Here is a 23242-nt window from a genome sequence, read left to right on the forward strand (position 1 = left end):
ACCAAACACAATACATTGCAACTAAAACAATCGAATAATCCCAATTAAAACAATAAATACAATAAAAACAGTAGCAGCAATAACCTTTCCATAATTAATAAATTAGGTGGATGACGTCCACCTAAAGGGGGTTCAACAGTCTTAGCCCCTTCCAACGCATAGTCTTGGAGGCTACACACCATCCTATCAGCTCTGACGAGGTCGCCCTTCGTGCCAGTGCAAACCATTCATCTCTGGTTGCTGCATATGAAGACACTTTTTCTCATCACAGTTACATCTGCGCGACGAATCTCAAACCTCAGAGCACTTTCCATCAATCCAAATCTATACAGCTTCCATCCTGACAGGGTGGTTCTCCGAACAGACTCCACATTCAAGCACAAGGTCAGTTCTTTCTTCCACCTTCAGCAGAAAATCATCCTCCCCAACTTTTCTCCTCAACCTTCTCATCCTACAGAGTGACTGTGGCACCACGTAGACGCCTGTAGAGCTCCAAAAGCATTCATCATTAGGACAGAGCCTATTCAATGAACTCAGAGCATCTTTATTAGCACTTCGCCTCCAAATCTAGGACAACAAATGTCAGCAGCCATGATCAGCTCCACCATCAAGGCCTGCATCATCAAAGTGCACAAAGCTCACAACCTGCCTATTCCATCTGGCATTACAGCCCACTCTACACATTCTGCTGCTACTAATTCAGCTTTCCGACATAATGCCTCTGTAGATCAAATCTGTAAAGCGGCCATCTGGTCCTCACCTTCTTCCTTTGTGAGACATTACAAATTGCAGGCCTGGGGAGCTGCAGAAACCGTCTTTGGACGGAGAGTTCTGGAGCACATACTGGACATTTAACAATAGCCCACCCTAATTAGGGACACTGCTCTGGGAGGTCCCATCAAGATGTCCTCCGCCTCCAAGAGAACGGTCCATTGGATACTCACCGTGAAGGGGCCCTCTCTTAGCAGGCAGGAGGACATATTGGCCCTCCCTTGGCATCGTTAGGGTCCAGAATGGACTTCGGCTGTCTATTGTCCAGTGCTGTATTTCGTATGTTGCTTCCTGTTGTTGTTGTTCATACTTAAGTCTTGGTTCTTGTTCATTCTGTTCTCGTTATTCTAGTTCTTATTGTTGAGCTCACCTGCTTTTTACTGCTCTGTCAGGAGTTTACTGAGCAAAATGGAGCCCAAGTCAGAACAGAAAGTGACAAATTTATTTTTCCTGCCTCCCTGAGTTGGTGTGAGAATCACCCACTAAGATGCCCTCCTGCCTACCAAAAGAAGGCCCTTTCACGGTGAGTATCCAAAAAGACCAGGGCCAATTGTGGTGTAGACCATGAATTATTAATATTGAAAATTAGAATAAAGTGGAAGAACACCCAAACATTCAAAGTGCCAAAATACAATCTAAGCAACATTTCTTAAGAGTTTAAAAATCAAGTAAAGAACAGATTTGCATTACTAAGTTCAAGTGAACATAAACCAGATGAACTATGGACTGAAACCAGAGATATTATCAAGGAAGAATATGCAAAAGGCATTCCTGTAGCCAAAAGGAATTAAAAGCCTTGGTGGATGACTGATGAAACTACTAAATTTACAAAAGATAGACCCCAAAAAAGCAAAAGTGGAAGGTGACAGAAATAATCAGAATCAAAACTTTAAATAGAGTTTTCCAGTGACTCACAAAAAGAACTATTATGATAACCGGTGTAAAGAAATAGAAGATAACAACAAAAAGGGGGACAAAAGAGAACAGTAAAAAAGGAAGAACACTCAGCTCACAAGATTCAAGAAATAAATGGGAAATTTAAAATACAGTAAGACACACTAAAAGATCAACATGGAAATACATTGACTGAATAAGACTGAAGGACTATACAAAAGAGATGAAAAGTTGACAAATCCCTTTCAAGAAGAACCTTTTGAAGAAGAACTTAGTTTTAGATAGTGAAGGGAAAGCGGCAGTGAGAATAATTGGGAGAAACAAATCACCAGGAGTAGCTGGGATATCAATAGAGGTATTCCAAGCCACAGAACAAGAATATGGCAACATATATGGAAAACAAAACAGTGACTAACAAGGCCTAACAGACTGGATATGCTCAATTTACATTCTGATTCTGAGAAAAGGAGACATCAAACACTGCAGCAACTATCAGACGGTCACATTAATTTCTCATGCAAGTAAGTGATGGCCAGAATCTTACAACAAAGACTTTTATCACATATGGAATGAGAAATGCCTGATGTTCAAGTTGGATTCAGAAAAGGAAGAAGTACTAGAGATCATGATGCAAATTTTATGTTGGCTGCTGGAACATACGAGAGAATTTCAGAAGAAATGTGTTTGAGGGAAGTTTTGAGGATACTGTTGACTGCCAAAAAGACAAATTAGTGAGTTCTAGATAAAGTCAAGGCAATAATGCTAAGAAAAGTAGCGGGAAATAGGGGGACCTCACAAGAGATCGATTGACTATATAAAGGGGGGATCTCTATAAAGGGGGGATCTCACATGAGATCGATTGACTCCAGACTCTCAGCCTGGAGGACCTGAACTTATGGCGACCCTGTTGGCTTTTCGAGACAAGAGACTTCAGAGATAGTTTGCCATTGCCTGCTTCCATGTCATGACATTGATATTCCATTGAAGTCTTCCTTTCAAATACAAGCCAGGGCTGATCCTACTTAGCTTCTAAGCCACTTGATGGCATCCTCAGAATATCAACCTGTACTTTGGAGTTGAGATCAAAATACATCATAGGCTGCATTCAGACATCTGTATTCATTAAGAGATTGACTTTCTAGGACTCAGGGACTCTCTCTTCTCCCCTTGTGTGCAGAATCAAAATCAAACATCTTGATTTAGGAAGTCTTTGATCTAAACCTGGGTTAGATTGAAACCTTGGTTTCTATACAAAAAAAGAAACCCCAGATTGTTGTAAATTGTTGATGTACTTTTTAAAGCACTGATTATTTTGCTCTCTAAAGAACAACAGCAATTTAGTTTATAAACGACACTATCCTCCACCAGCAGCATATTGGGGGCATGTTAGGTTGTTGCAGCTGGGGGTTGGTTGTCAAGGGGAGAGGATAGTCACGGTTCTGGAGACAGAATTATAGTTGGAATTGATGCCATTAAGTATAAATAAAATTCAAATTAATTCCCTTTCATAAGATTTAAATTAGTACAGGTTTTATATTCCTGTTGTTCATATACAGAATGCAAACATTTGTGTTAGACGATTTCGTTTTCTTCTTTCCTCAATTATGTGAGCAATAGAAAGTCACAGCCAAATTGGAGTGTGCTTTGAGTGCTGTAGCAGAAATATCTGCTTTTCTTTTAAAAGGTGGAAATTGAACTACATGTAGAAGGTCTGAGTAGTGCCCATCAAACACTGGGAAAGGCCAGAAGAAAAACTTAGTCCTTTGGACCAAATTTCTCCCATTTTGGCCCCTTTCATTATTAGTTTCTGACATCTGGTAAATCTTTATGAATGATATTCCTTTTTTATAGATCACTCTTGCTTGCTGAGCTTGAAAAGGAAGAGAAAGAAAAAGACTGGTATTATGCTCAGCTTCAGAATTTGACTAAGAGAATAGATAGCCTTCCTCTTACTGAAAACGTAAGTGATGCTGATAGCAGTATGTGTTCTCCCATATAATTCTGTGGATTAGAATTTAACTCTTGTTTGCACAAGCAGAAGGCATTTCCCTTTTGAGGGGAGATGCTTCCATGGTGCTTCTTACTCCAAATTTTAGGCATGTTATTTTGTCACACCATTCCTCAAGATTCTGCGACCTTCAGAAGTGGATCGTTGGAGGTGAACGGGGCTGCAGTAAGCAGCAAGGAAATCCCATTCTGTGAACCGAAAACCCGTTTGCAGATTTCTAGATCCTGTCCATGGAATTAATTGTTAGATTGTATATGTTATGATACAAAGCAATTACTTCAATTTTAATGCAAATTATACTATGCTAGCGGGCCCAGCCACGCTGCTGCTGCCAGGGCAATTGTCCCTTTTCTCATCATTAATATGTCCAAGCCCAACTCCACACAGGAGCTGTACATGCAGGTCCAATGATCCCCAGCATAGCCTTTTGGGGTGGTCAAATGGAATCCCTCTTTCCCTTTTCAATGCACATCGTTATATGGTTGGTGTGTCTTTGTTTTTTTTTGTGCATGCAAGGTAATCTTTTCCATTCCATTACAACGGAACTGTCCAGGAGTGCTAATCCCAGCTGGGTCCAAATGAGGCTGGGGGCTTGACATCGCACAGTTCCATGGCTTTGGGGAAGGCAGGAACTAGGGGCAAGGAGGCTATCCCAGTCAGGCAGCAGAGGCAGGGTGGTGAGGCGCTCAGATTGAGGCCAGCTCCCTGGGTTCTTAAAGGACCATGTGCAAAAGAAGCGGAGCCGGTAGTGTTGGTTCGCCCCACCCTGTGGATTTTCTTAGAAGAAAAAGGCAAACTCCAGCTTGCTTTTAGTAAAGAGAAGAACTGTGGCGAATATGGGTGAGGAAGTGGGTAAGTGGTGGTTGGATGTGAGGGAGGGCAAAGTGAGGTGTGTGAGGATGAGCTGGAGTGTACTGTGTGGTAGCAATGGGTGAGGCACAGAGAGCTTAAAAGTTCACTCTGGGCGTGGTGGAGGGTTAGGGGCAATGCAATTTGTGCTGTGTTTGTCATACTGTGACATTCATGTGGTTTGCTCTGAATTCTAAACATAGGATTACATTTTAGTTGCTTTATTTGGATTGTGTGCATAATCAATATAATCAACTCAGATTCTTTTGTTCCATGTTTTGGTTCTAGTTCTCCTTGCAGACAGACATGACTAGAAGGCAGTTGGAGTACGAAGCAAGGCAGATCAGAGCTGCCATGGAAGAACAGCTGGGTACTTGCCAGGACATGGAAAAGAGGGCACAGGTAAATTATCTATTGAGATTCTTTAGGTATTGACATACTTATTCAACTGCAGTATCGTAGGTTTTAAAAATGCATACCTTTTAACAGTATAATTCTAAGCAGAGTTACACCCTTCTAAGACAATTAACTTCAACAGGCTTAGAATGGGCATACTAATCATTTACACTTTGATCTGGAAGATTCAAATGTTTATAGCTGGTTTAGTTTATTGTTCTTTCTATATTTGTGATTCAGGTTCCATCTGTCAGCCTTTTCTCTCTGGCTTAAGCTTATGTGTTCCCTTCTCCTAACCTGCTTACTATAGGAATGGGTGACCTTTTGGGAAAACGGGTGAACATCCTGATCTTGTGTCTAAGAGAGATTCAGATTCTAATAACTGTAAAATGTCCAGTTTTGAATGGGGGTGGGTGAACAGTGAGTACTGCACATAGGATGAGCTTGAGACAGGGACGTGGGTATAGATTTTTATGGGGGGGGGTTCGGGGGGGGCCACACCCCCACCCGCCCCTAGGGGCGTGCAGGGCCATCAGCCTCCCCAAGCCCTTCTAGCCTATATGGCTCTCACGCTTGTCACTATAAAAGCAGCTCTCCAAGGCCAGGGACGGCAGACTCCCCCGCCCTGCCCTCCCCTGCCCCCCACCAGCCCTCCCCTCTGGAGGAAAATGGAGCCCGGTGCAAAAGGAAAATGGAGCCCGGTGCAAAATCTGAGTCCCCCGCCACCCTGCCCCCCGGGCAGCCGCTGTGATGCTAGAATCCACCCCCAAACAGCATCACTTTCAATGGTGTTTAAACTGGAGAGCCCAAATTCTCCTTTTAAATCCACCTGAAAGGGAGAATCTGGGGTCCCCAGCAGAGGCGTTCCTCCCATTGGGCAAAGTGGGCAGTTGCCCTGGGCGCAGCCCTGTGTGGGGGCGCAGGTTTGTTTGTGGGATTTTTTATATTTTCAGTGTTTTTCCATTTTTGGCCTGCAGAGGGCGCAGTTTTTAGGCTAGCAGCACCAAACTTTCAGGGTATCTTTAGGAGACTCCCCTAATGATACCACCCAGGTTTGGTGAAGTTTGGTTCAGGGGGTCCAAAGTTATGGACTCCCAAAGGAGGTGCCCCATCCCCCATTGTTTCCAATGGGAGCTAATAGGAGATGAAGCTACACCTTTGAGGGTCGCGGATAACCTTTGGACCCCTCTGAACTTCAAAACTCTCACTTCAAACCTGGGAGGTATCACTCAGGAGAATCTTTACTGATACCACCCAGGTTTTGTGAAGTTTGGTCCAGGGGGTCCTCAAAAAGCTATGGACTCCCAAAGGGGTGCCCCATCATCCATTGTTTCCAACTGGGAGCTAACAGAAGATGGAGTTGGCTACACTTTTGAGGGTCCATAACTCTTTGGGACCCCCCTGAACCAAACTCTCACCGAAACTAGGGTGGTATCATTAGGGGAAGTCTCCAAGCATACACTGAAAGCTTTGGTGCTGCTAGCTTAACAATTGCACCCCCCCTGCCAGCAGGAAACACCTTCCCAAATTTCCCAGGATTTTCCTTTTAAATCCCCGCCTTTGACATGCTTAGATTTAAAGGGAGAATCTTGAGGTCCCCAGTTTAAACATTGCAAGTGATGCTGTTGTTTCAGGGTGGGGGAGAATCAACCCCAAAATAGCATCACTTCCAACGTTAGTTTCTTAAACTGGAACCCCAGATTCCTCCCTTTTGTTGGTGGATTTAAAAGGAGAATCTGGGCTCCCTAGTTTAAAAACACCATTGAAAAATGATGCTGTTTGGGGGGTGGATCTCCAGAACTCACTTGTTTTAAACTGAGGGAGCCCAGATTTCTCCTTTGAAACACATTGAAAGTGATGCTGTTTCCCCAATTGTGGGTACCTGGACACAACACTATAAAATGGTTGGTTTCATAGCAGTAATAAAACATTTTGAAAAGCATTTTGAAAAAATGTTTTCAAAAAATTATTTCTGCTGTGTGGCATGGCTTATTGCTGTGCTCAAATTTGTGCAGTTGGGGCATGTTCCTATAATGTGATGTGGTTATTTTGAAAACAAACCTCATGTAAAAAAATCATTGCTTGGTCACAGTGGGGGAGGGTGGCTGCCCATGGGGAGGCGCCAAACTCCAGTTTGCCTAGATACGCCACTGGGCCTAGCTACAAGGAGGGGGGCGCTACATTAAGCCAGTACCGCCTGGGGCATCAAACTCCAGGTTTTGCCCAGGGCTCCAGCTTTGCCTAGTTACGCCACTGGTCCCCAGAGAAATCAGAGTTTTAAGTTATTTGCCTGTTACGCTGGGGGTGGATTATCCCCCACCTTTTGCCCAGCCATACCACTTTCTAATGTGCGGGCAAGTGGTTAAGAGCAGGTGCTTTCTAATCTGGAGGAACCGGGTTTGATTCCCTGCTCTGCTGGGCAAGTGAGCTGTGTAGGGCTTATCTGGGGAATTCAGATTAGCCTCCGTGCCACTCCCACACACGTAGCTAAAGTTGGGTGACTCTTGAGCTTACTCACAGCTTTTCAGGGAGTTTTCCTGTCCCACCCACCTCACAGGGTGTTTGTTGTGAGGGGGGAAGGGCAAGGAGATTGTAAACTCCTTTGAGTCTCCTACAGGAGTGAAAGGGGGATATAAATCCAAACTCTTCTTCTTCTTCTTCTAAACTGAGGACCTCAGATTCTCCCTTTAAATCCATGCTGAAGGGGGTGGATTTAAAAGGAAATTTGTACCTGGGGTGCCTGTTGTCAGGGGTGCAATTAAGTTAAGCTACTTCAGCAATTAAACTTTTAGGGTATCTTTTAGGAGACTCTCCTAATGATACCTCTACCCAGTTTTGGTGAAGTTTGGTTCAGGGGTCCAAAGTTATGGACCCTCAAAGGTGTAGCCCCCATCTCCTATTACCTCCCTGCATTGGAAACAATAGGGATGGGGCACCCCCCTTTGGAAGCCCAGATAGCTTTGGACCCCCTGGACCAAACTTCACAAAGCCTGATGGTATCAGTAAGAGACTCTCCTGATGTTACCTCCCAGGTTTGGTGAAATTTAGTTCAGGGTGTCCAAAGTTATGGACCCTCAAAGGTGTAGCCCTCATCTTCTGTTAGCTCCCATTGGAAACAATGGAGGATGGGGGCACCCCATTTGGGAGTCCATAACTTTGGACCCCCTGAACCAAACTCTCACCAACAGGAGAGTCCACCCAAACAATCCCTAAAGTTTGGTGCTGCTAGCCCAAAACAAATGCCCCCCTGCAGGCCAAAAACCGAAAAACACTAAAAATGTTTTAAAAACCCACAAACGGGTGGGCGGAGCTTCGGACATGAATGGGGGGGGGGTTCAAAACCCGGTGAACCCCCCTGCCCCATTTACCTACACGTAGCTTTGGTGTATGAGGAGACATTTTCTGGTTTCTTGCTTGAAATAATTCCCAGGGCAAGGAATGAATAAATTTTAAATTTGGCAAGAGTTGTTTTTGGCTCTGATGCTTCTAAGTTGATTGTACAAAGGTCAGTAATCCAGCACAGTTGTTCCTGGGATACCTTGTTCTTGCAGAGTGTTTCCAAAATGAAATATTGAACACAGCATCCTTCTAGAAGTAAGCAAAAACATTTCAGCATGTGAAGAATACGGCTCATGAAATGTAATGAGCTATGGAACTTATCAACTAAGTAAAGCCATCTGAGATCAAAATACAAAAATTGAACTAAGTAATGGGAATTAAATAATGTGGTTTATTTCAATCATAATGTGCAGGGAAATATATTATTTGTTGCATCTTTTTGTAATTATGTCTAGAACACAGTTCTAGATTTTGTCTAGAACACAGTTTGCTTTACAAATTAAATAAAAATAAGAGAGAAACTGGAGTCATGAAAGCACATTATGTAAGAATGTAAGTTTTCTTGTTTACCCTAGATCAAATTTTGGATGGAAAATATTAAAAAACATTAAAAGTGCAAAGGATCTTTTTGGGTACTTCTGTGTCCAGTGCCATTATTTTCTAACCATTCCTTCAGAACTTGAATGATTATTCAGCAGTGTATAGATAATTATTTCAAATAAATTAACAAAGTGTAATCAGACATGACCTTGCTTAGCCATTTCTTGGCATTTAAAAGTTTGGTTCAGGTTTTTGTACCTCTTTATTGAAGAGCCTGTGGTGGAAATTGATCAGCTTTAGTACTGCTGTCCAAGCACTGTTCATGACCTGAGTTCAATCCCAGTGGAATTCAGTTTCAGGTAGCCAGCTCAAGATTGACTCAATCTTCCATCTTTCTGGGCTCTGTAAAATGAGTGCCCAGCTTGCTGGGGGTAAAATATGGAAGACTGGGGAAGTAAATGACCAACCACCCCTGTGATGTCATTCCATGGGTCAGTAATGACCTGGTTCTTGCATAAGGGACTATCCTTACCTTTTATGTTACTGAAGGCTGCTCTTTGGGAAATAATGTCATGATGACTTGCAATTTCAGAGAGAGAGAAGGGAAGAGATAAGAATCAAACACAGGTACAAGTGAGATTATTTCTGCTGAGATGCCAACCGGTGTGATAGCCCACCATTTTAGAAATGTTCCCCAAGTGTGTGTTCTCCCCTTGGCAGTGACTCTAAGCCCCATTTCACCCAAATGTGTACAGCAATGGATTCACAACAGATGGGGCCGTTGCGAGCAATGGCCACACTTCCTTTTCTTTTTTTGGGGTGTTCAGAGCATGTAGCTAAGCAAATGCATACCTTTGAGTGGGAATGGGACATATTGTTTTGCTCCCTTTTGGAACAGATTTTATTATTTCTAGATCTCACATGATTTTATTAAATTTCCTTTAACAATTATTTGTGCAGGCTACAATGTCTAAATCAACTTTTTTCATTTTATAAAATTCTCTCCAAAGTTCATATTTTCCAAGTCCTTAAACAAAAAGGTCCAGTTAAAGGTGTATTTTCAGAGTCATTCTCTTTTCCTGTTCCTTTCTTAGTTTATATGCCTTCCCTGGTTTATTAGCAGATTTAAAGTTCTTTGATTTATATTTTTAGCTTTGTTTCCATCTTCCTTAGCATAGATATCTGTTGTTGTAGAAGTTTGATCTATAAGACAATCATCATTTATCTCTCAGGTGCTTTTTCAGTTCTTTTTTTTTAAATCTCCTCTAGCACTATTCTGCATTTTCTCTTGGTTTTCTTTTTTGAGTACTTAATTTTATTGAATCAAGTAGCCCCTCATAAAATATATGCTTGTATCTCAAACCATTTCAATATTTAGTATCCTTGTTCAAATTAAGTGAAAAAATTCTCTTAATTTCTTATAGTCCTGAACCACCATATCCTTTTGTAGCAAAGTCTCATTTAGTCTCCATCCAAAGTAAAGGCTCTACTTCAGTTGAGTTACTAAGTCATTTGAAACCCAAACCATATCAATTCTTGAAAAGGAATTATGTCGTGGATTTCCATTCTTGTATCTCCAAACATCTACAAAACTGAGCATATCAACCAAATCAAAAATATTCTAGTAGTTTATCTTGTGTACTTTTTAAATACTTTTTTCTGAGGTTCTGTCTACTTGTGGTAGTACCACCCCATTGCAATCCTTCACACACCAGCTTTCTTATGAGAGATCTGTCACTTTCTCTTAAAAAATTATAAAATTAGTTTTAGCTTCATTTGGTACATATACTCCCAACAAAGCTGTGAAAAACATATTTAAGGATATGTATATTATTCTATATATGAATAACTTGGACAACAGCTTGCTATAATGCATTTGATGATACATTATTAAAGAGTGAAGCATTTTCAGGGTTAATTTTACTTGCTACCCAAACATCCTGGCAATACCGTACCATCCTGTCATCAGTCTCCAAAAGGGTTTCTAGACATTTTACACATTTGAGTTTTTATATGTCAGTGTGAAGGTTTTTTTAAAAGGTGCTGAGGTTTTTTAGCTTATTAGTAACTTTTAAACTCTATACCTGGGAATTCATACATTGTTCCAACAGTATATCTCATGGTGGATACAAAATGCTGTGAGTGGGGTTCCATTTACAGAACCACATTATTGCACACTCGCACTCGCGCGCACACATACACACGCCCACAATTTTCTATAGCTTTTCCCAATACCTGAAAAGCTGCTCCTGACGAACTGAGAGTCAGTGAACAGTTTAGGATGCTGTGGGATGGGGTTGCAGTTTGCGAATAAAACTGTCATGAACCAGTGTAGAGCCTGAAGACCCTGTGGAGCCAGAACTCTCCTCACCAAACAGAGCCATCTCTGAGCCCTTCCCTACAAGCTAAGGCAGAGCCTGATGCCTTGTAGTTGGGAGAGCCATCAGGAATCTCAGAAGAGCCAAGTCCAGCTGCTTGAAGGAGACAAAGGCAGATATTACAGTTACAAAGTAAAAGGAGAAGTGCTTGCATTGCTGCTGGGTGTGGGAGAAGTCTTCAAGATAGAGGCATTTGCATCTGAGGAGGACTGAGTTTTTGCATAAACCTAGCCTCATTAGCCAGAATCTCCTATAAAAACCCTGTCTTGGGTGTGGCTGTCTGGGTGCAACAAGTGTACTTCCTGGTAAACTGCACATGCCTGGTCTTCCTCTTATCTCCAGCTGTCATCCTGGCTGATCTCCTGCCTGTGCCTTGACTGGACTGCCTAAAGCACACCTTTGCCTGTTCTCTGCCCTGACTCTGGACTGTCTTGACTGCACCTCGCATTGACAGTTCCTCCTTCCAGTAACATCTCCACACTCTTTTTTTGTTCCAGGTAAGAGTGGCTAGAATTCAACAAATAGAGAAGGATATTCTTCGTATAAGACAGCTGCTGCAGTCCCAAGTTGCTGAAGCTGAGGTCAGTTTTTTTAATTATTTAGAAGCATGTCTGTAACACAAAAATGGAATGGACTGAATAGTGAGCATGTTCTTCTAGATCAAGAGTGACTAGGTAATGGTTGTCTTTTGACTTTGCCCAACTATAACTGAGCAATGTTATGTCATTTCAGAGAATCAACTGCCTAAAACTACAGGTGTTTATGGGGGGAAATACATTGGTAGCCTTTCCTCAATAAATTCCAGTTTTGCCATGATAACTTTAAAGGAATAGGACTTCTGGTGCACATCAGTTATTTTTCTTTTATGAATCCTTGAAATGACTCTCATACTGAAGCGTGAAATTACTTTATGAATGTGGGGGAATTTCACTAGCAGTTCAGTTATTTGAGGGCAAGCTTTTGTGAGTTTTCCAAACTGTGTGGCCATGGTCTGATAGTTTTTGCTCCTAATGTTTCACCAGGATCTAGGGCTGACATCTTCAGAGGCATGTCATGGTGAGATGTGTTTCTCTCTATGACACCTCTCACCCAGCCAGTTGATTCTGACCATGAAAGCATTTGGCAATGCATTTGAGGGCAGCTTCTGAAAGAGAAACAGAAAAAAATCCATGCATAGGGTAAATATATAGCTGTCCAAATATCAACCAGACACCATTTTCTGATGTCTTTGCCCTATTACAAGCACCCAGAACCTTTGCTGACTTCAACACTGTATTCCATGTTTGAAGTGCTAATGGTCCAGTCTAGGCACAACTATTTCAATCTCCAAACTGTGGTTAACATATTGGGAGTACAAATGTCCTTTTATTTTGTATTACCCCACTTCATGTCATGAGTTTTCTTTCCCTCTTCCTGTTTGGCACTAACTGTGTTATAGGGTTAATGTCTGTGCCAATGTTAATACGAACCATGTTAATTTCAAACCTGAACTTCACACCCAACCTATGTGTCTGGGACTGTGGCGGGCAGTGCGCCTGCTCGGCATGAGCCGAGCACCGCACTGCCCCGAAGAGCCAGGACGCCATTGGGAAGATGCCTGGTTCAGCAGGCATGCCCCTTGCTCGGCCCCAGTCTGTGCCAGCCTCACCTGCCTGGGTGCTGAGAAGGCGAACCCGGGCGAGGCCAGGGAGCCAAACAGCCGACAGCTGGCTCACCCAAGGCTGTGGTGCTCACAGGGGAGGCCGCCTCAGTGAGAGGTGAGCCCAGCAAAGGCCCCTCCTCCACATGACCCTAATGGGCAGGCCCTGTCAAGAGGAGACCGGGGGCGGGGCTGCGCCGGCAATGGCCAGAAAGGGGCCCTGCCAAGGGGAGACTGGGGGCGGGGCTGCACCGGCAATGGCCAGAAAGGGGCCCTGCCAAGGGGAGACTGGGGGTGGGGCTGTGCCGGCAATGGCCAGAAAGGCAAGGGGCGGGGCTGGAAGGTGGGGAGAGAAGAGAGGCCAGATTGGCCAGGGAAGCGAGAGGGAAGGGATAAAGAGGGAAGGAGACAAGGAGACGGGATGGATGTGGTAGGTGGAGACAGAGAGGAAGAGATAGGTGTGAGAGTGAGAGAGGAAAGGGAGTGAAAACAGAGGAAGGAGGTGAGGAAAGGGAGAGTGAGGAGACGAGTGGACGGAAACAGCAACAGCAGGGTAGAGAGGAGGAAGCAGAGTAGGGGTAGAGGCTCACGGAGGAGGCGAAAGCAGGGTGTACGTTAGAGCGGGAGGAGGAAGGCACGTGAAAGACGGGTGAGGAGGACCTGAGATAGGGGCAGCTTTCCCTCCCCCCACAGCCTCACTCTGTGATTCAAGTGCTTAACAACTCTGCCCCCTCTCCCCGTTCCCCAGACACCAGGAGCCAGCATGGGCAAACCAACACCTGGGAAGAGATTGGAGGGACAGATATTGGCTCAGGAAGTGCACCCCGGGAGGGAGGCATCACACTATGCATATCTTTTGTTACATGCACAGATCTGAAACTTTTAACCATGGCTGATATTACCATCTGCACATGCTCCATTCTGCACCGTGATTTAGAATGGCAGGAATTTGTATGCAGAAAGGGAGGACAAAAGAAAGTTTTAAGTAATGATGGGTGAACTCACTCCATTCTAATTCAGAAACAGCCAATCAATTATATTCATTAGTGGACATGTATCAGAAAAAAGTTGTGTTCTCCTAAACATTCATATTTTCCCACAACTTTTTTTTTCATGTACGTGATTCCTTTCCAGTAGTATGAATGTTTTGAAATGTTCTTCTTGACCAGTGTAGCTGCAAGCAAAGTTCACAAAGACCAAAATCTTTAAATTTTTCAGACAGCTACACTTTTTACTTTAATTTTTTTTATTTATATTAATTACTAGAGGGGCCCGGCCTTGCATTGCTGCGGCAATTGTCCTTCTCATCACAGTCTGCAACCCACACAGATGTCCATGCAGGTCCAATGATTTGCAGCATAGCCTTTTGGGGTGGTCAAATGGAATCCCTCTTTCCCTTTTCAATGCACATTGTTATAAGGTGGTGTCTTGTTTTTTTAGCATAAGGTAATCTTTTCCATTCCACAACGGAACTGTCCAGAGTGCGAATCCCGCTGTCCATGAGGCTGGTTGACACACACAGTCCTGGCTTGGGGAAGGCAGAACTGGGGCAAGGAGGCTATCCCAGTCAGGCAGCAGAGGCAGGGTGGTGAGGCGCTCAGATTGAGGCCAGCTCCCTGGGTTCTTAAAGGACCATGTATGCAAAAGAAGCTTGAGCCCGGTAGTGCTTGGTTCACCTCCCTCACCCCAAGTGGAATTTTCTTAGGAAGAAAAAGAGCAAACTCCAGCCTCGCTTTTAGTAAAAGATGAACTGTGGCGAATAATAATGAGTGAGGGAAATGGGTAAGTGGTGAGTCAGGATATGAGGGAGGGCAGGAGTGAGGCCTGTGTGAGGATGAGCTTGGATGTGTATTGACCCGTGGGTAGCAGTACAAGGTGAGGCACAGAGAGTGAAAAGTTACTCAAGTCGTGGTGAGGGGGGGGACCCCACCCTGAGTCTCACATGGCAAAGTGTGTATGTGTTTCTAACTTCCAGTCAGGATACTCTTAACAGTTAATTTAAGGCTCTATTAACTGTTTTAACTGCTCATCTTTGGCCATCTGCGCGAACATTCTAAGCCCTCAGGCTACAGACAGACAGGCTGCATGAACATTCTAAGGGTGACAGTTAAACACAAACAGCTTCATGGCCTGGTGAGCCAGGAAAAAGACGTTTTACCTGGCTCAGGTATGGACTTTTGGCGATTTGAAGGTCCAATTACCTGCCCGCAACAGGGAGAAATGTCATGTGAAAATTTGGGGGTGATCCGTCCAGCCATTTCGGCATTAGGGAGTTACTAACAAAGTCACTGTTTGCTTTTTATAGATATAGATAGATAGTATGCCTTTCTCACTGATGCTCAAGGCAGATTCCGAAGAGTGAGGTAATGCGATCAACAGGATGGGATATCCAGTAAACAATGAAATAGGATCAGGGTTGTAGAACCAACCAGAAATCTAAAAACAGAATCGAAGCAAAGTATAGGTATTAAGATGACACATAAAATGATGCAAAATTATGTAGTCGAATTCAGCTTGATGCAAACTATACACAGTAGTATATAGTTTGTGGAAAACCAGGAGAGTGAGAAAGACCATTCCTCAAAGTGGGACCACAGTAGTGAAGCCTCATGCATGGGCAGTAGTTTATTTTTTCCATGTGCAGAAGGCCCTGTTCAGATAAGTGAAACTATTATGGTGAGTCATAGGGGGAGAGATGGTCCCACAGATATGAAGGCCCAAAGCCATGAGGGACTTAGTATTTTAAATTGAGCCTGGTAACTATGGGCAGTCTTTGAAGGGACTGCAGAATGGGTCCTGATGCCCATTTCTGCCTTCAGATGCTTCAAGAAGATGGTATAGTCCACTGTGTCAGAGGCTGCAAATAAATCTAGTTGGAGCAACAAGGAGGCTTTGTTACATTACTGTATTATTGACAATTCTTCAAATGTTGGTTGTGCCCCTACTTAGCTTTCTACATTTTGTAAATAAGTTTGGTGAATTTTCAATGGATAGGCTGTCCACAAGGAAATATTTTGGGTTTTTGTTAGTTTATTTCAAAACAGGTATACCATATAATTTTCCTCTAATGACCAACTCATACTTTTCGTTAACATGACACAAATATTTTTAAGAAATATTTTGAAGAGTTTAGATTTATATCCCACCTTTCTCTCCTGTAAGGAGACTCAAGGTGGCTTAGAAGGCTCCTTTCCCTTCCTCTCCCCACAACAGACACCTTGTGAGGTAGTTGGGCCTGAGAGAGTTCTAGAGAACTGTGACTAGCCCAAAGTCACCCAGCATGGATGTAAGAGTGCGGAAACACACCTGGATCACCATTGAAAGGTTCTCCAGATTAGAATCGACGTGCTCTTAACCACTACACCACACTTGCTCTTTGCCCTTGAAGAGGTTTCCAAGTTAAAACATTTCTGAACAGGAGAGTTAGAAGGCAGGGGTCACAATATTGTTTTGTAAAGTATGTTCAATTCCTAAATCAATTTCATCAGCTAATAGACATATGTCACAACTTCAGCTGCCTTTTTTGTGCAAGAGTAAAAGGAGAGACAATTAGGTGACTCCAACCATCCTTTAAGTCCGTGGTGGCGAACCTTTTGCGCTCCAGATGTTATGGACTACAATTCCCATCAGCTCCTGCCATTGTCCATGCTGGCAGGGGCTGATGGGAATTGTAGTCCATAACATCTGGAGTGCAAAAGGTTCGCCACCACTGCTTTAAGTGGTTCCATCTCAATATATTCATCACACTCTTAATTTAAAATTGGAAACATAAGAAGCTGTTTTACCAGTGGAGTTTGCAGGAATATGTCCAGTTGTTATCGGTACAAGATGTTTGTATTCAAGTCCATGATTTCAAGATGACACCGACATCACTACTTCTAAACAGGAATATCTGCACTGAGTATAAATATATTTGTATTACAGAACAGCCTTGCTTTGTAGCGAATAATTAGCTACTTTCCCTTTTTCTGAATTAAATTCTCTGTGTATCTTGAAAGCCTTCATAAACCTCTCCTAGCTGCCTACTTCTCCCTTTTGAGCAGAAGACTATCTGTGCACTTGGATCAAAATTTTTGGATTTTAAGCCATTGGTTAACTTGTTGTTTAGAGATATGGAAAATGTTTACACAAACTTTTGTTTACAAAGCTGTGAATTAATATTAGTCCAAAAATGACAAGAATGAAGCTTTGGTACAACCACATCATCACACTTCTTTACCTTTCACAAACATTAATGACAGAATATCAGGCTCAGTTCTGCCTTGCTATGTATATTTATTAGATCCACATTCAATCCCTTTATCTTTGAGAGTGAACAGATCTATTGTGTTCCTTACTCTGCTTCTGCCCCTTGAAGAATGGCTAATAATGCTTATTTATTTAGAACGTGTATATGTTGCCTCTCCAGAAATTTGCTTGAGGCAGGTCACAAAGTAAAACTTTGCAAATCGATGATAGGCATTACATCCAGACCACATTTGCATCCAGACCATCACTTGCCATTCAATTGCAAACAGTATTTTGTAGGAAAAAATGTAGATTATTTAGGCACAAATTCATTGGTTAGTTGCTTTTTCCTCTTACCCTCACCAAGTTTTATTGTATACATTAAGAGAATAACTCCCCTTCCCAAACCACCTGTTGTGGGTAACCAAGGCAAGAGGGCTAGTTTTGGGGGCGAAAGCAGCAGAAATTGGTGCCCCTGCCTATTACCCTCCTAGGGGCATGGACAACATGCCAACCCCAAAGGTGACTTTCATGCACCTGGCCCACAGAGCCCCTTAAGGAGACCACCTTTCTAGGGTTGTGCAAAGAATACACCCTGCATGATGTTCCTCAGCCAGTGCCAAAGTGGCAGAGTTGTACTTTTTGCTTTAAGGAAGAGGAAAACCCCAAGGCCTATTAACCAGTCAGGATCATTGGTAACATTTCTTCCTAGCCCAGGTTAACCAGTAGCCTCCATAGATCTAACGAGCATAACAGGTAAGACCAGAATTAAAATACAAAATTGTGGGGTGGAAGGGCAGGGTTTTGCTGACACAGAAGTCTGAATGCCCACCTCATTGTCGCCCCTTGTAGCCCCTTTTATGTATGTGGTGCAGACCAAAATTGGAACCACCAGCACTCACATCTGCTGCCCGTCTCCCCACCCCATCCCTGCAACTCAATAAAAGGCAAGGCTGCAGAAAGCAGTATGAGTTATCCGAGAGCCAGTGCTGGGCACAAACGTTCAAAGTCCTTCTGTGCTCTCCCATTCCTCCTAATGCCCATTTGATTCTTCCCCCAAAGCAAGCAGTCAGTCCTTGACCTTCCTCTTGCTCACTGGAGGAAAAATATCCCCTATGCTTTTAAAGGATTACTTACATTAAGTTACAACTTCCATCATGTGAATCACTTAAAACTCCTGTCATTTCCATATATTTTCAACCTCAGACCAGTTTTTTTTAATGTACACAATTGTCTGTATGCAGTTTTATATATTCCTGAGTTTCTTTTTACTTAGGATTTTTACTACCTCTGTAAACATTTCACTTGAACTGTGGGGAAAAAGTCCAGTTTGATTTTCTAAGAATTTCTTTATATATACAAGGAAGGTGCTGGTTTTCGTAACGACACTACACTGTTTCACTCAGATAATTACTGGACTAGGGGAAAAGCACTTGCTTAAATTTCACTTGTGTAAAGATGGATGATTTAGCACGGGTCACATTATAGCTGAAATGTGGAAATATGCCATTAGTTCAGCACTGATACGCTATGTGTTTTTTTGGTGATTCCCCCACAAGATAAATTGATTGCACAGCGTAAGTAATACTTTAATGGCTCCAGTGGTAGCCCCCAGTAAATACGTTGGTCATGTGACATAGCAGAGGAGACAGTTGTTTGCTCCAGTTCTGTTATATTTCTGATAGTGATGTGAGCACAGCTGGTGGAGGATGGTGTTCTGTATCTCACAGCAAATCCTTTGTCTTCTAGGGCTGTAATCCTCAGAGAACATGCTTCACTTTCATCCTGCAATTTTGCTAAGACAGTCGATTTCGGCTGCTAATTACTGAGGCTAGAGGTTATGAAAGACAAAGCACAGTTCATTGGCTTTGTGAAGCGACAGCAATGACACATTTTGCAGCTTAGAAAGCTTTGAGTGAAGCATATTGTGCTTCCGTACCTAATGTCATAAACTCTTCCATTAACAGAGGGCACCTCCAAGCAAGCATGATACAAGCACTCATGAAGCTGAGAGGCAAAATGAAAGTCAAGGAGCAGCAGAAATCAGCATGGCAACTGCTGGCAGTAGTCAGGTGAGGCCAGCTTTTTATTCTTTAGTAATGCTTAAAATGTAATATATTTGTGGGTGGGGTCTGATAATTCTGCCAATGCAACATAATTGTGTAAAAATGGATTCCTTCATATGCATTAACTAAAAGAAATCTTGCTAGTTAGAGGAAATTAAAGCTCTTGAATGTGGAAAAAAGTATTTTTCTAAATAGGTGAAATTCAAATATTTTGTATTGTGAGCTAATACAGTTCTTGTTTGAATTCTTGTTCTTATATTTACACTTTACTGAAAAAGCCAATATCCCTATCAAACTTATTGTCGCTTTTTCAAATTTGAAACACAATTGATATAAAGAGTTGTACTTGATAGCAATTTTTATTTGGCCACTACAATCCTGTACAGTTTTCAATTGTTTGAAATAAGTTTCTATTTGAAATAATTGTTTTGAAGTGTGTGTTGTATAAAACATAGTTGAAACTGATTTTACTTGTCAGAAAATGCATGAATGAGATGGAATGATGCATTTTAGAATAACTGTCAACTGTACCTTTGATTGGACACTATCCCATCGTGCCCTAATTTATTTGTGGAAATTTTTAACATTGAGAATATTTTTGCCTGTTCACTATAGCTATGCAGTTTGCATGTATGACCATTCCATAGTATAAGTATTTTTTGAAATCTCTGTACCAGTGACTGAAATTGTCCTGTTTTCAAATTACTATCACAGAATATGTTTTAATATTTTTTAAAGTGCATTTGTGTCCTGCCAATGTCTTGTAGGACTCGGGGTGGCTTACAATAAAAGCATATAAAGCAGTACAATACAATAAAAATTGTTTAATGATAAAACAACATGGAATCCTTTAGAACATTTTATAAATGCAGTATGGCTTTAGATTCTGTTTTCACATAAGTGACATTGACCCTACTTGGTTAAGTGGCAGATAAAATTAAACCCTTAAAATATGCCTTATTCCTATTCAAATTAGTTGCTGTTTCTGAATGAGGGCTAGACTCTGCTTTAAGAATTTCTAGAAAACATTGCTTTGATTTAAAAAAAACTCAGATTCTTTTATCTAAAGGTATAAAGCCATGGTAAGGTAAATAAACTGTGGCACACCTTGTAAAATTGTATATTTATTTTGAGTTGTAGATGAGAAAGTCTGTTTGATGAGAATAGTATTTTATAGTTTGTTTAGTAGGAATGCAGGGAAAATTAATCTGGGGTGTTTTTTTGTCTCTAATAGTTTGAATTTCCCCATCAAAAATGGTGCTTAAAGCATTAATCTCTTTTTTTCTCCTCTAGCTTTATAGATATAGGCGATTCAATCTGTCTTGTAGTGAGACATCTGGGGATTACTTCCTTTTTTATACAGGGGCGGGGGGAAGGTTTAATGGAATGAGCTCCAGTATTTTATTTCTGGGAACTCTCTTTAGTGCACCTTGTGTTTGCTAGCAAAGGGGTTTATCAGAGTGCAAAAAATCTAAAGCAACTGTTGTCCAAGCCAGTCTTTTACAGCCAAAAATTATACTTAAAGGTGAATTCATCACAGACAGTGTTTGTGAAGAGGCAATCTTTTCCCCTTCTGCACATCTCTACTGTTGTGCAAACTCTGTGCTCTGCTGCATTTTGCTCTGTTGAAAGTGAAATTTGAATGTTTCTTTGTTAATAGAAAGATTTAAAATGACTCACTCTTTTTTTGCAAGAAAAAAATTTATTTGCAGTGTGTTCAAGGAAAAGAATATTGAACCATATAATTGGCATATGAGACAAGAAAGAAGATTAATATGTGTATGAATAATGACCATGTGAATGAGAGCTCTTATCAGAGCAGTCAACATGCTCTTTTACTGTTTGCTATTTTTGGTGTTTTCAATACTGCTTCTGTCTTTACCAGATTAGTTAACAAATATAGTTCAATTTGGTTTATATATTTTGGCAAAGCCTAAAATATTAGCAGTTCCAGTAAGTAAAATTCTTTAGCAGCACAATGGATAATCTTAAGCTCTGTCTCATGTCCAAAGCAAATCTGATATAATGGCTTCACTATAGTACTCATTATGCTCACAGAGGTTCAATTTGTGTAACCACTCATTTACTTTGGTGGCAGGGGAACAATTCTGTGCATAGAAAGTTACACTCTTACTTACACAACCATTTCTGCTGTATCTCCATCCTGCAGTCAACTCACTGGTGTAATTCTCCTCTTTCCAGTTTAATGCTTCATTTTCTGCTTCACTGTTTGAACTGATGCTTGCCTGTGTGACCTCTCCTTACATAGCTTGTAGCAACCATATACGGCAGGGAGATACTTGTGCCAAATATGTATTAATCTTCTGTTGCTACTTCTCTTTGCACACATGCATTTTAGGCCTTTAAATAGTGACTGTATGTTCAAAATGTTAATAGTGGACCCAACATCTTTAAAACAGAGGCACAGAGACTGAAACTCACACACATCCAGTTTGGAACATCTGGAATGAATACCCTTGTGACTTGTCATTCATTTGGAACCAGTAATGCCTTTAGCAGGGAAGTGATTCAGAATATAAAAAGTAAAAACAACGGTTGTCCCTGAACAGGTAGCTCGTGAAAAGCATCTGCCCTTGGACAAGCAGTCAGATTGCAGACGGCACCAACCTGTGCCTCTTCTACTTCCCAGGCAACTGGGCAAACATCCAAGTCACAAATTGCTTCTGTCTGCCCTCACCTTTATTTATTTCCCTTTGCTAAACTTAATTCTCCAGTCTTGGGAAATGCACTGTGGCAGTTTTCTGCATGGCTTTTCTGTCTTGAGAAATCAGAAGGTAAAAGGAGTGCTATAAACATAGTTGCCATAGTATTGCTCTGTGTTTTCTTGACTGGGGAAATTCAGTACTGCGTATGTATGCATCTCTCCTCTCTTCTTTTAGTGTTAAAACCAGGGAAATGAGGGGCAGCTTTTATACCCCATCACTGTCTTCTGTGGTTTTATGATGCTGCTGCCAAGCTGTTTTCTAATCAGAGGTGGCGTGAGGGGTTCCAGTAGCTGCATAGATGTTTATTCCTCCACTGCTAGATGCGAGTTTCTCTAAATCACAGTAGATATTGTTTGTTTGTTTATTAAGTTGACCTCTCCCTCATCTTTTCCTGACCAAGGTGGTGAATAACAACTGGTAAAATATAATTTAAATAAATACATTATGCAGCATAAAATCAGAATTTAAAATAAATTCCAATGGTAACATTAAATTTCCCAGTGGCATGCCTGTTGATAACAGGAGAGCAAACAAAAAGAACAAGAGGCAAGAGAGGAAAGGAAACGGGAAAGCACTAACATTGATGTTATATGTAGAAATGATGTTATATGTAGAAATCCCCAAGAGCCCCTTGGGGATGGGGCGGTCTATAAATCGAATGCATGAATGAATGAATGAATGAATGAATGAATGAATGAATGAATGAATGAATGAATGAATGAATGAATGAATGAATGAATGAAAATGTCATCTGGGTATGCTGAATACAACTTTGAAGAAGCAACATGTTAGATTTGGGTTCTGGGCTAAAAGGGCACACACCTTATAACAAGAAATCTTTTTTTAGGAGTGGGACATTGTCTTTTCCACTTTCTCTACATAAATTTTACTGTGTATCTTTGACAGTAATATTATTAGGAATTTCTTAATGACAAAAAGATGGCTCATGGCTTTGTAATTTGGTAGTAATGCAGCTTTCAATGTTCTTTGTGAGAATCTTTTATTGTGTTGGTTTGTTCATTTAATTATACCTTGCAAATTATTTTAAATATTGTGCCAGAAAATTGTATTGTATAAACCATTTTGTCCCTTAATTGTTACTTGTAGGGTTCGGCAGCTCGAATGGACCATGAGACATCCAGTGTTATGAGTTCAAACAGTTACTCTGTTCCTCGAAGACTGACAAGTCACCTAGGTACAAAGGTAACCTGACATTACTCAGATTGCTAACAATATCTCCACACTTTTTCATGGAATTATAAATATAAGTGATAATGTTCTGAATGTTTTTTATTAAGATTTAGACCTTAAAACATCTGTTAATAGCCTTTATACTACTGTTTTTTCCCCTTTCAAAATAGAAGAACATTAAAGTGATATTCACTGGAATTTTAACAGAGCAATTCTAA

At 41.5% G+C, this 23242-nt stretch overlaps 1 protein-coding gene across 8 annotated transcripts in view; it reads left to right on the forward strand.

Moving 5' to 3' along the window:
* The window catches only part of APC (APC regulator of WNT signaling pathway), a 99202-nt gene that overhangs the window by 49367 nt on the left and 26593 nt on the right, over window positions 1-23242 (forward strand). For 7 of the 8 annotated variants that reach the window (XM_048503576.1, XM_048503575.1, XM_048503580.1 and 4 more), the window contains 5 exons: window positions 3517-3625; window positions 4811-4924; window positions 11673-11756; window positions 19009-19113; window positions 22941-23036. In XM_048503576.1, coding sequence (XP_048359533.1) covers window positions 3517-3625; window positions 4811-4924; window positions 11673-11756; window positions 19009-19113; window positions 22941-23036 — 508 coding nt within the window. The remainder of the gene's footprint in view (window positions 1-3516; window positions 3626-4810; window positions 4925-11672; window positions 11757-19008; window positions 19114-22940; window positions 23037-23242) is intronic. The other variant, XM_048503579.1, reaches the window with a different exon arrangement.

The sequence above is a fragment of the Sphaerodactylus townsendi genome, linkage group LG07, assembly GCF_021028975.2.
Source record: "Sphaerodactylus townsendi isolate TG3544 linkage group LG07, MPM_Stown_v2.3, whole genome shotgun sequence".
Classification (NCBI taxonomy): domain Eukaryota; kingdom Metazoa; phylum Chordata; class Lepidosauria; order Squamata; family Sphaerodactylidae; genus Sphaerodactylus; species Sphaerodactylus townsendi.